At 40.7% G+C, this 13,284-nt stretch overlaps 3 protein-coding genes across 3 annotated transcripts; all 3 read left to right on the top strand.

Moving 5' to 3' along the window:
- The first annotated feature begins 249 nt into the window (after nt 1-249).
- On the top strand, nt 250-4,507 carry LOC117299898 (jun dimerization protein 2-like). Its single transcript, XM_033783491.1, has 4 exons — nt 250-585; nt 2,399-2,679; nt 3,270-3,377; nt 4,284-4,507. The coding sequence occupies exons 2-4, from the start codon at nt 2,419-2,421 to the stop codon at nt 4,449-4,451; spliced, it is 537 nt and encodes a 178-aa protein (XP_033639382.1). The 5' UTR covers nt 250-585; nt 2,399-2,418; the 3' UTR covers nt 4,452-4,507.
- A 2,244-nt stretch (nt 4,508-6,751) lies between these two features.
- On the top strand, nt 6,752-11,221 carry LOC117298602 (placenta-specific gene 8 protein-like). Its single transcript, XM_033781955.1, has 5 exons — nt 6,752-6,896; nt 7,758-7,853; nt 8,934-8,997; nt 9,801-9,937; nt 10,581-11,221. The coding sequence occupies exons 2-5, from the start codon at nt 7,764-7,766 to the stop codon at nt 10,677-10,679; spliced, it is 390 nt and encodes a 129-aa protein (XP_033637846.1). The 5' UTR covers nt 6,752-6,896; nt 7,758-7,763; the 3' UTR covers nt 10,680-11,221.
- Nucleotides 11,222-12,477: 1,256 nt separating this feature from the next.
- LOC117293282 (extensin-like) lies at nt 12,478-13,020 on the top strand. The gene has a single exon (XM_033775559.1). The coding sequence runs from the start codon at nt 12,478-12,480 to the stop codon at nt 13,018-13,020; it is 543 nt and encodes a 180-aa protein (XP_033631450.1).
- Nucleotides 13,021-13,284: the final 264 nt, after the last annotated feature.

The following is a 13,284-nucleotide window of genomic DNA, read 5'->3' on the forward strand; positions in this document are numbered from 1 at the left end:
ATAAGCATATCGCGCCTATATAGCAAACAACCCGTATAGTGCGAGCTCGCCGTCAAAATCATGGTCCCGAGAATAAGTTGGAAATGCAGATCATCATAAGTTTTCTGGCTATGGTGCGAAATCGGGACTTGAGTCAAGTCTATATGAACCCCGGATACAGTCAGCCACTGTTGAGTTTAGAGACAACGAACTTTACTGGCTTGAACACTCTGCCAATATTAAAATTTCACTTCAAGCAACACTCATCAACGTGCCAAGTCATGTGAGGCTTTGTCATCGCAAAAACAAAAGACAACCCCGGCTGTTGTTGCTGTTTAAAATTCATTGCGGTTTATTTTTTTGGGGGGACACCAATTTTGAAGAAAAAAAACTGCGAGGGAATCCCGGAAGGATGCGTTAGTCACATCTATCAGAGGACAATCCCCAAACCGCAGAACTGAGTCACTGTACCACAGATTCCAAGCAAATATAAACAGGAGGCAAATCCTGAACCCTGGCAGAACTTTAGAACTCGGACAGTGCGACGCTTCGGTTTGGTGAAGAGATCAACTTGAGCGGAACTTCCAGCTGCACTTTTTTAAATTGGTAAGTTGATTGTTATTATGGTAAAGGAATCGGTATAGGCTTATACTTGCAACATTAATTCTTTAAGTTACTTCAGGATACCATGCACTTGTGTTTAATAGTGACTACTTGTCAATTAAATTGGTAAGTTGATTGTTATTATGGTAAAGGAATAGGTATAGGCTTATAATTGCAACATTAATTCTTTAAGTCACTTCGGGATACCATGCACTTGTGTTTAATAGTGACTACTTGTCAAAAGTTTTCGAACTTCGTACCCAATTGCCTTCCTCCATGTTCGTATTATGCATAACTTTCTGACCGCTAGTCTAGCTAAAACTTGGCGACATGTTATACAGTTATGGACACTATTCTTAATTGCTCAAAACAATTGTTAGCATACAAAACTACTTGGTGAGAAAGGCTCCCTCTGAAGAGTAGTGCGGTTTTTGAGAAACAGGTTATTTCTCACACAAATAATAAAATATTTCAGCTGAAGCCTTTTATTATGCATCTGAAAGCTCACAAAGTTGGGCAACAAGGTGTTTTTTTTCTTTCATTTCTCTTGCAACTCTGATGACCATTGAGCAAAAATGTTCACATTTTTTTTTTTTTTGCATATGATGGGATAAATCAATTGAGAATACTGGTCTTGACAATTGCCAAACGTGTCCAGTGCCTTCAAAAAGATACCAAAAATAGAATCAAAATTTACAACATGTTATGATGTTAAAATGCCATCAAATCCTTCCAATACAATTACATTGGTGATAACACCGTGTGGTGTTGAATCTCTCCGGTTTATGTGACAACACCAATGCTGTCGAATTCTAACACCCCATGTTTTTTTGCAGTGAAGGCTTTAATAAGCAATTTCAGATGTGTCATGTACAAACAAAACGTATTGGTTTGGGAAGTTATTGCATTAGAAAGAACAACAGATCGATTATGCAGGTTGCATTCAGGGCCAGGTAGCGGGTTACACAAAGTTCGGCAAACGTGAACTCGCACACTGATGTCAATGTAGACCTTGTCTTTACCCGCAAGGATGGAGGCAGGTACTGGTCTTATCAATCCCAATGATTTATTGGATGAATAAACGTGCAGTGACGTAGAAGTTGTCCATATCTGCGTTTTGATTGGTCCAAGTTGATCTCATTCACTGATGTCAACGTAGATCGGTCCCTTGGACAGGTACTTGCTTTTCAGAATCAGTGATCAAATTGAATAATATGATCATTTAATTGGATAATTGGCAGTGACGTAAGCATTTTGTATCTGTGTTTTGATTGGTCCGCCGAGGTGACGTTTGACAGCAACACTTGGGGTCGTCTGCTCATGATGAATCTAAGTGAAAAGTGAAGATGACCTACGCTAGAGGCCACTCTCTGGCGTTATGCACGAGTTTTGAAGCGTCAGATGTTCTGTCTATAATGTCAATGTACCTTTATAATGATGCCCTCTACATGCTATTGTCTATTTCCGGAATCCAAAAACCCTTAATATGTTTTGCAGACGTGATTTGTTTAACATGGCCCCGGGAGGTCACTTAAAGGTTTGTGTAGTCTTCATTGCCGACACTGTTTTTTTGTATACTAGTCCTCGATAGAGGGCGCGGCATCAACTGTTTTGGAGACTGACTCGGAGGGACTGTCAAGTCTATGAACTTAGCTCGATCATTTTGATCTAGATGTTTGTGTGATACAGATATCTCTGCTCCAGTAATTCATGTTAAACATCTATTATTTGTTAAAAAAAGATTCGTAAAAAATAATGAGTGTACACTTTCATCAACAAAGTGACGTCAAACAAATCATGTTTAATTTTCTTTCAGGAGATAGCATTGAAACTAACATGGAGCGAATTGTCATGCCTGGCGACGAGCTTTGGGATCCGGCTGGCGGCTTTGACTTGACCGCCAACGGCTTGACCACCCTCAATAATGGCTTCGACCCCGTGAGCCCGCCACCCCAGCAAAATAACACTGAGACCGATGCGGAGTTCATGCATCGTACAATGCTACGGGAGGAGTTGAGGGTTAATATACTACAGAGGAGATTGCAAAAAGGTCTCGGGGCGGTCCAGCTTGACTGGAGGTTCACCAAGCCTGAAAATGTAAGGAAAAGTGCCGCAACATATAAAAAAAAACCACACACCTAAGCACATGTTGTTTTGGTCTTGTTTTGCGTCTACCGCCAAAACTCATGACTAATGTTCCCTCTTGAAGTATTATTTCAAAAAGCGGTGGACGTATTATTAATTTATTTAGAATCTAAACCGCACTGCATTTTTAAAAAGGAAGAAACTAAAACAGAACCAACACTCCCACAAAGAAAACTTACATATGGATGTACCCGAAAGTTTAATATGTTTGTTTTCTGAATTTTTTCGACGTGAGGATTTTTTTTGTTTCCAAGAGCTACAATCTATTATGTTAAAACACCATGTTACGTGAACTTGCTGAATGTCTGTTTTGATGTCCCACTGCCCCTAATATATGTTGGGAAATGGCATTGGTCTATGTCAAATAAGTGTAAAGGCTGTTTGTTATTTTTGCAAGAAATAAACAAATTCTTTGATCGGACATGCATCAAATTGTTCCAGAGACCTTTCCTTAAACTTTACCTGGTTACACTATTGATAGAAGTTGAATTTACAGGGGAAATCATAATTTGATATTCTTTTCCGGAATTTGTCTTTTTCAGCTGACACCAGAAGAGGAAGATCGAAGAAAACTTCGCCGAGAGAGGAACAGAGTTGCTGCCTCAAGATGCAGGGAGAAACGACGAGAGAGGACGTATGTTCTTGTCAAGGTGAGCCTATAACACCCAATTCAGACAGGCGCTCCAGGAGTCGCGCCGAACCAAAATCTGAATTAATTACATGAAAAGTTTGACGTCCTCTGAAACAGTTTTAGGAGCGACTGGACGCGCTAGCAGTCGGTCGCAACGACTCTGGAGCGACTTCGTTTTAGACGTCAATCATGTCATGAATAGAGCCAATGTAAATGTTATGTTAAGTTTGTCAAGGCTTTCGTGGGGGTATCTGGGACGGGAGACCACGCACGCGAGTAGCGAAGCCATTCGCTTGGGATCGCGGGCCTCAAAGGCACGAAGACGTTGAGAAAAGGCTCACCTAGCCTGAGAATTAGCAGTGGTTTCAGCAGCACATTGACACAATTCGCCACTTCAAGGACAAACTTCTTCACTTTATTTCCAATATATAAAATTGTAATCGTAAGTGCACTCAAAATGCTTGGTAAAGCGCTACGAAATGGCCGTGTTTTTTTTTCAGGATGCCTGGTGCATCGAAGGACATACACTCATGGTTGGTTTTATGAGTACCCTTCGTTGCGGGTTACCACGAGAAACCGTGAGAAACCGCGAACACATGACGATTACTACATACTATACATGTAGCCTTTTGGAGATACGAGGACACTTTAGAAGTGACTGTTTTGTGTGGGTTGTATACAAATTATATCGACAAAGTGGGTTGTGAAAATAATATAAACTACAGTCTTCTCCTTCTCCTGAAGGAGAGCAGAGCCTCCTGGTAAAGACGAGCAGAGTATACTGTTCGAAACGTCGAGACCAAACCGGCTCTTTTCAGAGCCAACACTCACCCTATAAGAGATTTACACATAGTTATACCCGCAAGTTTACTATTTATTTATAGTTTTTTCTTACAGTCTTTATGCCTCGCTCTTATCATTGCAGGAGACCGACCAACTTGAAACCAGCAATCAGGAATTAATCCGAGAGATACAACAATTAGAAACGGAGCGCCAGGAACTTGTGGCAATCCTGTCCTCCCATCAGCAGACGTGTGGCTGCAGCCCTCCCGTACCCAACCCTAGTCTAGATGACCTCCACATTGACCCATGAACATAAATCTTCACATTTTGTTTTTGTAAAATAATATTTGTAAATTTTGAAACGCAGTTGTGACTGAAACATATCACACTGCAATGATGTATATTAATTTCAACTTGTACAGTTTTATAAATAAAGAATATGTTTCAGTGTATGTGCACCTTAGCCAGGAATTCTGATTATTTCTTTTGTAAATGTAGTTGTGTATCCTATTTTTCACATTATGTGGGGGGGGGGGGGGGGCGATTCGGAGTTCCATGTTACGTACCAGCGCAAACGTACCAGCGCTATGAAATGGCAATCGCGCAGTAAGCACAACTTAGGCCGCTAAGCAGCTCTATGAAACTGGGCCTTGGTCATCAGAAAACAACAAATAACAATATTCTAGAGTTATTAGAATGTTTTATTGTTATGAGTCAAGGATGTGTGACTAATTTATATGGGTTGGGGTTTAAATGTTGAGTACGGTGAAGAACGCCATATACATAAATAGCTGTAAAGCCGTCGTCAATATGCTATAGCAGTGGTTTCAATACGCCTCTCTTAATATTCATGCATGACGTCATAACTCTTACCCAGGGAGGCTAACGGCGCACGTCTGCCACCACTTTACTTGCAGTGGCTGCACCTATGGCCTCGTTTCTGTTAGAATTGTGAAGTACTCCATGCATAAATCTTAAGAGAGGCGTATAATAGAACCCTTCCCATGAAATTATGTAAACCGCACATTGCGCTTGCGCACCAACAATGCCGGGGGCCAATTTCATAGAGCAAACAATCGCTTATTTTAAACATGTTACTGACTAAAATTTCATGCCATACCCATTGCTTGTGACTAGTATTTAGCTGTTGTTTACTTGGCATAACAATTGAGTGATGTCTTGGCCGGTAATCTGATTTTACTAAGCAAGGATTTGTTTGCTTAAGCAAAATTTTGTGCAGCTCTATGAAACTGGGCCCTGGTTTGCAAAGGGAGGGAACAGTTTTTTCTTCTTCTTCCTTACAAGTGCTGCTTCATAAGTGGACATTATACCGTGCCATCCGAATTGGTGGCTACAGCTACGGCTACGGCTGTTGCTAAGGGTGTTGCTAAGGACGTCCTATACTTCAACGCATGATGACGCGGAAATCTAGCCGTAGCCGGAGCTTCAGCCGCCTATATGTTTTTAAATAAACCATAAACCAAATATTCGGACACGGGCTCTGCCTACGTGTGTTTGCCAGCCAAGTGGCTGTGCGCGTGCGCGAATGTAATTAGCATTTTTTTAGGGTGGGGCAAATTACAAATCCCCATGTGAAATCACAGCAGCTTGACTGTCTCAGCACACTATAGTCATGAAATCTTCAAAACAAAGATAGGAATTATAACGGTATAAACCCTTTTCACATTACAAAGCCAATTCCCGGGATGATGAGACCCCTGGAAATCCCCGGGGTGTTTTAACCCTACGGCTTGCCTTACCTTAAGTTTGTTTCACCTTGATGCATTTTTTTTACTGTGAAGAAAAAACACAAGCAAGTGGTATTTTTTGCCCGGGAAATGGCTATTACCCAGGAGTTTACCGGGTCAGCAATTGTGAAAGGGTTAGCTACATTTTTTTGTCATGGGAATTCCCTGGGAATCTCTGGTGTGAAAGGCTTTTAGTGCAGGCCTTTTCGAGACACCCAAGTTTCATCACCTAAAATCAACCCTCGAAAGCGACTTGTTGAACTATGTTGTTGAGACTGCACCTTCATTCAATCCCCACTGCTGCAGGCCAAGTAAACAAAATAACAGTTGATCGTCCAGGTTTGTACACAAAAGAGGAGGATGTTTTGTTTTATTTCTCTTTACGGGTGGCCACCAAGCCTTTTAATTCGAACTATGACCACCAATTCTTCAGTTTAAAATCCACCACTTAATTTATGTAGTTATGTAAGTTCTTAAAAGATTTGCAAGTTGTGCACAGACAATTTGCCTTTTTGAAAACAAAATGTAAAGAAGAAAAAGAAAAAAAGATGTGGTCTTAACAAAAGATGAGGGATTGACGACCAACTGGTATTTCTTTGTATTTGGCCTTATGGTAAAAACCTTCTAGTGAATAAACACTCTTTGCGTAGGTGTTCATCAGACTGCAATAATGCAATTTCTAGTTGTTTACGTAAACCCTTGGTAGAAAAAAAATAGTACCCTCTACATACAATTCAACAGACCAAAAGGGCCATTGTGGTAACAATAGAAGTCGGTTGGCATTACCATATAAATAGCTTCATGTTCATGGTCTTCAAATTTTCAATAAAAGAATTCTTTCTGACTGCTGGCACTACTGGCTTAAAAAAAACCACCCTATTGGTTTTTGGCATAGAGCTTGGTGTGGGTGTGTCATATTATACTTGGTGAACATTTGGACTTGTTGCTTATTCCATTCGACAGAAAGCTGTTTCATCTGTTATTCGGAAGCTCTCCTCAACAACTTGGTAGGTATACAGAGAATGTCAACTGTGTGTTTTCATATCAAGCTATGGTTTTGGATTCATGCCATATTTATGTTTTTTGTGTGATAGTTTATCCAAAGAAATTGAAGTTTTGTGTGCATGCAGGGTCTTGAACAAGACTTGTAAATAAATTGACAAAAGTGGCGTCTACGTGGGAAACGCTTGGCAATCACATTACACGGTTCTTCATTTTTGTTTTCGATATCAAGCTTTGAGACGCCCTTCGGTGGATAAGGCCTTATTATATAAAAAACGATTATTATTGTTATTAAGTAGGCATAATCAATCAATCTAGCAAAGATCATAATATTTGTGTTATAAACAAATGTTTGATAATAACTCTTAAAATGAAATGCAAAACAAACTTCTGGTTGCAAGTCGAAACATCCTTATAAGGTGCTACATAATTGGGTCTCAGAATTCATAACTTCAATAACTTCAAAAGACAGGTCTTTTATTCAGCTGCGCCACGCATCTGGAACATTCTACCACTTAATCTTAGAACTTGTCTTTGTACCACAACATTCAAATCTCTTCTCAAAACTTATCTTATGTCACAGGTTTTCAAGGACTAATTTTTGTTGTGTCTGTTTTTCTTTGTTTTTGTTTTTGTTTTGTCTTGTTTGGTTTGTTGTTGGTTTTACTGCGCCTTGAACACCCAGCAGGGTGGATACGTGTGCATTACAGGTCTTATTATTATTATTTATTATTATCTTTCTGTAAAAACGTGTATAAGCGCCTTGATAGTACCTTGTTGGTAGATTAGATAGGCTACGTGTGCTATATTATAAGACTTCGATTTTATTATTATATTGTATTCTGTATTGTATGATGTTTGTATAGGACACCATGCAACAGCAGACCACAACCACAGTCACTGAGACTACCGTCATCAAGGACCAGCCTGGCGTAGGAGAGAGCCGTACTGTCATAATCCGCGTAAGAAGAATAGCCTTCGGAAACCCTTTTTCGAAACCACGGCTTCGGCTTTGGATTCGGCTCCAGGCTCCGTCCTCTCGTCTGAAGCCATGAGCGCGTACGCAAAGCACTCGTAGGAGTGTCGAAACACGGGGCTAAGCTAGCCTGAGCCGATCCAAAGCCGAAGCTATGGTTTCGAAAAGGGCCAAATAGTGTTAGCCGTAGAGGGGTGTGTCCCTTTTGAAACCACGGCTTCGGCTCCAGTTTCGGCTCAGACTAGCTTGGGCCCGCGGTTGTTTTGACAATTTTGCACGTGCTTTGCGTACGTGCGCAGGGCTTTAGACGAGAGGACGGAGCCTGAAGCCGAATCCAAAGCCAAAGCCGTGGAACCGAAAAGGGCCAGAGTGTTAGCCAGAGGTGTGTCTGGGTGTCTGGACCCACATATATATAATATTATTTATTTGGCAATTCACAGAAAAATACAAAATTACAAATAATTTTTATACGAAAAGGATAAAGCTCTTAAAAACATTAATTAAATAAATATTTACATCTGGATTGAAAAACAGTAAAAAGGGGTATACATAAAGATATAAAAAAGGAGGGCAGGCAGTAAAAAAGATTTGTTTATGGATGACTTCTGATTTGTTGCATTAGAGTCTTCCATACCAAAGAACTGACGACAAGTTGTTCCAGTTAAACTTTGAAATGATTAAAGGCACTGTCCACGACCAGTATTCTCACTTGGTGTATCTCAAAATATGCATCAAATAACAAACCTGTACAAATTTTGATTCAATTGTTTGTTGAAGTTGCGAGAGAATAATGGAAGAAAAAGCACCCCCGTCGCACAAGTTGTGTGCTTCCATATGCCCTGAAATTCAGTGAGAAATTACTTCTTTCTCCAAAATTACGTTACTTCGGAAGGAGCCGTTTCTCACAAGGTTTTATACGGCTCTCCACTGCTAGGTACCAAGTAAGTTGTTATGATAACAATTATTTTGAGGAATTACAAACAGTGTCCAGTGCATTTAAACTTTGAAATGATTAATGTTACATAAAAGAAATAAAATGTCAATATTTGTTGTGATTTCCACACAGGGCCCTCAGCACGAGCATGATTGGTCATCTGGACTATTTGAATGCACCAAAGATAAGAAATCATGTCAGTTTGTAAAATTCATAATCTTTTGCGAAATGTTCCTAGTTCTTTTAGATGATGATACTTTCGTTCATAGCGAAGAAGTTTTCAAAGTGCACAAGCTTTTACTTTGGACAGGTCCAGTACTATTCTAATGGTACAACCTTTAAGAGCACATGAGTAAGAAAACAGAAAAGACACAACTGAAGAAAATAAATATAGTATCTACTTAATTCAAAGATGCTTATCTTTGTTTCTGCATTTCCTCTAGTTAAGTAGTCTTGAAATCAAGTCGGTAAATGTTAAGCGCGGTGTGGTCACGGGGACGGACCACTCATCCTTCGACCGTTGCATGAAAGTATAATCGCACTGTGACTGTTGCATGGACGGCAGAATGTGTGTTTGTAGCAAAGACGCAGCGCCTAACGACTTGTCATCAAGTCTACTAGTTACGCAGAAAACACCGCTTGGCCAACATATTTAAGCAAACATTGACTGGGGAACCAATTAGTGTAATTCTAGCTGGAAACCTGTTCTGTTAGGCAATATTTTTTTGTGCTTAGCAAGTTTGTTGTGCCTAAAAGCTTTAATACAGGACCCAATTTCATAAGGCTGCTTAAGCACAAAATTTGCTTAAACTAAAAAAAACTCTAAGTAAAATCAGATTACCTGCCAAGACTCACCTCAATTGTTATGCTATTGTAAACAGCAGCTAAATACCAGTCACAAGCAATGTATATGGCATCAATTTTTTGGCAGTAATTTGTGTACAATAAGAATGCTATTTTCGTGCTGAAATTGAACCCTGATAACATGTTTATTCTTAGGTTTGATGTCATTCCTGTGCACATGGTGTTTTGATTGCATGCTGGCCAGGCGACTCAATGAGAACTTCTTGATAACCTGCGCCCCCGGTGCTGAGGTTGCCATGCGCACCAAGCTTCGCACCTCGGAAAATATTAAAGTAAGATCCCACCCAACCCCCGGCCATCCTCAAAAAAATTCCTAATAAATCGATTTAGAAGAACACAAAATTCCCCACTGAAAAGCACCGTGGACAGTGGCAATTTTGATGTACATAATTGTGTTTTATGTACAGACCGCCCTGCCCTCCCATCGACAACAGTTGAGTTGGACAAGAGCCTTTTGCCTTCTTGTGACCCCATGGGGGCGGTGTTCGGTCATTTTGGTCAGTGTTATTTTGTTCAGGACACTCAGATTTGTTTGACAGTTTGAAGTGGTTTCCTTGGAAACCACCAACTATGTTTGCGAACACATTTAAAATCGGCCTGTTTTCAAACAAAACTTGTTTTAACAGTACTTGTTTTAACATTTTTTAACCGGTTACTTTTTTTTCAAACAACACATATTTCTTTTGCAAACAAACAACACATATTTTAACCTGTTACTTTTTTAAACACCACTTGTTTATCTGGTAGTTATCTTTTTCAAAAAACACACTTGCCAGGTACTTTTTCAATGACACATCTTCTAATCGGTTCCTTTTTCAAATAGCACGTCATTTAGGCATAGTTTCAGTGAAATCTGAATGAACATTGTCGAATCTTCACTGATTGATTTTGTCTTATTCCATCAAAATCACACAGGGCTCCATCTGCAATGATTGCTTGACCTGCTACTTCTGCCCGTGTTGCACTCTAGCCCAGATGTCTCGCGAGTTGGACCACGTCGACCACAGGATCTAAAGACAGTGTCCACCAGTCGTCTTCACACGAGAGCAAATTAGCAAGCGTCCCTTGCTAAATTATAGCATGGTTTTTCAAAAAAATGTACCTCTCGTGTGACTAATCGAATGTTATATCCAATGTATGCCTCTTATAATTACAGACCTTTCTTGCCGCAATACTCGCTTAACTTTAGCTGAACAAAATATACAATTTGCTAAAAGTAGTTTAATTATAACTATTTTGTTAAATGCTTTAACGTGTAGAGTACACTAAATGTAAGTGCTATTAGGTTATGTGTTTGCAATCGCTGTCAACAAGTCTTCGTTTCGGCGTTGAAAATGTGTTTTAAGAAGGCTTGTGACTTAGTGCTAATTTAGCGGCACCTTAAACTTTTGCTGCGTTTAGAAGGAAGACTACCTGTAACCATAGAGCAAGGACAATGCTGAACTAAGTGTGGTTTTGGGGAGGTATGTCGAGTGGTCTTTCTAGTGCTTGTTTTTCTGATTATATTTTATGCGAGATCAAGAATGCATCATACTGAATCGATTGCAATTTGAACATGAAAATGACATACTGTGCCACCGTCATGATCTGGGTGACTTTAAAGGCAGTGGACACTATTGGTAATCACTCAAAATAATTATAAGCCCAAAACCTTACTTGATAATGAGTAATGGGGAGAGGTTGATAGTATAAACCATTGTGAGGAACGGCTCCCTCTTACGGGAGCTGAAGTAATGTAGTTTTTGAGAAAGAAGTAATTTTCCACGAATTTGATTTCGAGACCTCAGATTTAGAATTTGAGGTCTCGAAATCAAGCATCTGAAAGCACACAACTTCGTGTGACAAGGGTGTTTTTCTTTCATTGTTATCTCGCCACTTTGACGACCAATTGAGCTCAAATTTTCACAGATTTGATCGTTTATGCAAATATGTTGAGATACACCAACTGTGAAGGCTAGTCTTGGACAATTAACAATAGTGTCCGGTGTTTTTAAGGACATGTTCGAATTGGCGGTTACAACTTCGACTCGATCGCTGCCTCAACGTGTGTTATCCCTATAGCACACCCCCGAGCAACATATCTATATACAGTATATATGGTATTTACTGTTGATATATGAATGAAACTGCAGTGTATGGGACAGTCCGGTTAAAATCCATGCATAAATATAACGCGAGTTTTTGTGGACATACTGACACATTAATATATGACCCAATGTAGTACTATATATGCCTGCCAAAAAGGCCTTGGGATGTTCAAGGTCACTGTTTTTGTACAAACAAAGGTTACGAGGTCTTTACGCAGCTTATGTTGAGGCCAACATATTTGTTTTTCAATTATTATTATTAATAAATGCATTGCATTGATTAGCCATTGAGATGGAAGCTCACAATAGACTCTTGTTTTACACGGTACCGTATTTTTCGCTATACATTAAAGGCACTGGATACCTTTGGTAATTGTTAAAGACCAGTATTCTCACTTGGTGTAACCCAACATATGCATCAAATAACAAACCTGTGAACTTGCGCAATTATTTTTGAGTAATTACCAATAGTGTCAAGTGCATTTGGTGCCTGGTACTTTTGTTCAGGAAATTTATCCCGAAAGGACAAGAAGCCAAATAATTGTAAAGTTTTTTCTTTTAATCCACGCTTTGGGATAATAAAAAAAAGCAATCAAAACTAACTTGTGAAAGTGTTTTAATGGTATGGTTTTATTATCAACATCAATTCCTTATAATATGTGGATTTTTTTTAAGCGTTGGCCATCAAGGGGCGATCCAGGGAATTGAGGGAGGGAAGTGACACAATGCCACTTGTTGGACACTCAACAACCCCAACCCCAATCCACCACACCCCCACCCTGCCCCAGCCCCGACGACCCACCCAGCCCCACCACACCTCACCCCAAACCAACCCACCACACCCCAACCCCAATCCACCACACCCCACCGTGCCCCGACCCCAACGACCCACCCAGCCCCACCACACCCCACCCAAACCAACCCACCACACCCCACCCACCCCAAGCCCACCCAGCCCCACCACACCACACCCAAACCCAAACCCCAATCCACCCAGTCCCACCACACCACAACCCATACCCCGACCCACCCAGCCCCACCTCACCCCACCCCACCCCAACCCCCCACATCCCAACTCCAACCCATACCTCAACTTTGACCCCAACCCCAACCCCAAAACACCCACCCCAACCCCCGCACATACAGCCTACCGGACGAAGGACTGGGAAACTCCTGAGAAAACTTGCCTCTCAAAAACTAGCCAACCCTCCGACTTGAGAAATATCCATTGTACCTATACAAATAGTTCACCCCTACTTGGGAGATAAATTTCCAGGGAAGTAAAAAAAACTGACGGCGTAAAAATTTCAACAAAAGTTGTGCTTGCATTTTCCCGGCCGAGAATTGGCTAGCATTTCCCGGCCGAGAATTGGCTAGCATTTTCCGGCCGAGAATTGGCTAGCATTTCCCGGCCGAGGATTGCCTAGCATTTGAAGGGAATGGCATGGCGTGTAGATGTACGTACACTTTAAAATGTACTGCAAGGCTGAGAAGGCACCCCATAGCTGCAGCACGCAGGGTACCTCATTACC

The sequence above is a fragment of the Asterias rubens genome, chromosome 1, assembly GCF_902459465.1.
Source record: "Asterias rubens chromosome 1, eAstRub1.3, whole genome shotgun sequence".
Lineage (NCBI taxonomy): Eukaryota > Metazoa > Echinodermata > Asteroidea > Forcipulatida > Asteriidae > Asterias > Asterias rubens.

Coding starts and splice junctions, on each gene's coding strand:
- LOC117298602 (XM_033781955.1), top strand. CDS start 7,764: ATGCAACAGCAGACCACAACCACAGTCACTGAGACTACCGTCATCAAG. Junction 7,854..8,933: donor GCCGTACTGTCATAATCCGC/GTAAGAAGAATA, acceptor ATTTCCACACAG/GGCCCTCAGCACGAGCATGA. Junction 8,998..9,800: donor CACCAAAGATAAGAAATCAT/GTCAGTTTGTAA, acceptor GTTTATTCTTAG/GTTTGATGTCATTCCTGTGC.
- LOC117293282 (XM_033775559.1), top strand. CDS start 12,478: ATGCCACTTGTTGGACACTCAACAACCCCAACCCCAATCCACCACACC.
- LOC117299898 (XM_033783491.1), top strand. CDS start 2,419: ATGGAGCGAATTGTCATGCCTGGCGACGAGCTTTGGGATCCGGCTGGC. Junction 2,680..3,269: donor GGTTCACCAAGCCTGAAAAT/GTAAGGAAAAGT, acceptor TGTCTTTTTCAG/CTGACACCAGAAGAGGAAGA. Junction 3,378..4,283: donor GGACGTATGTTCTTGTCAAG/GTGAGCCTATAA, acceptor TTATCATTGCAG/GAGACCGACCAACTTGAAAC.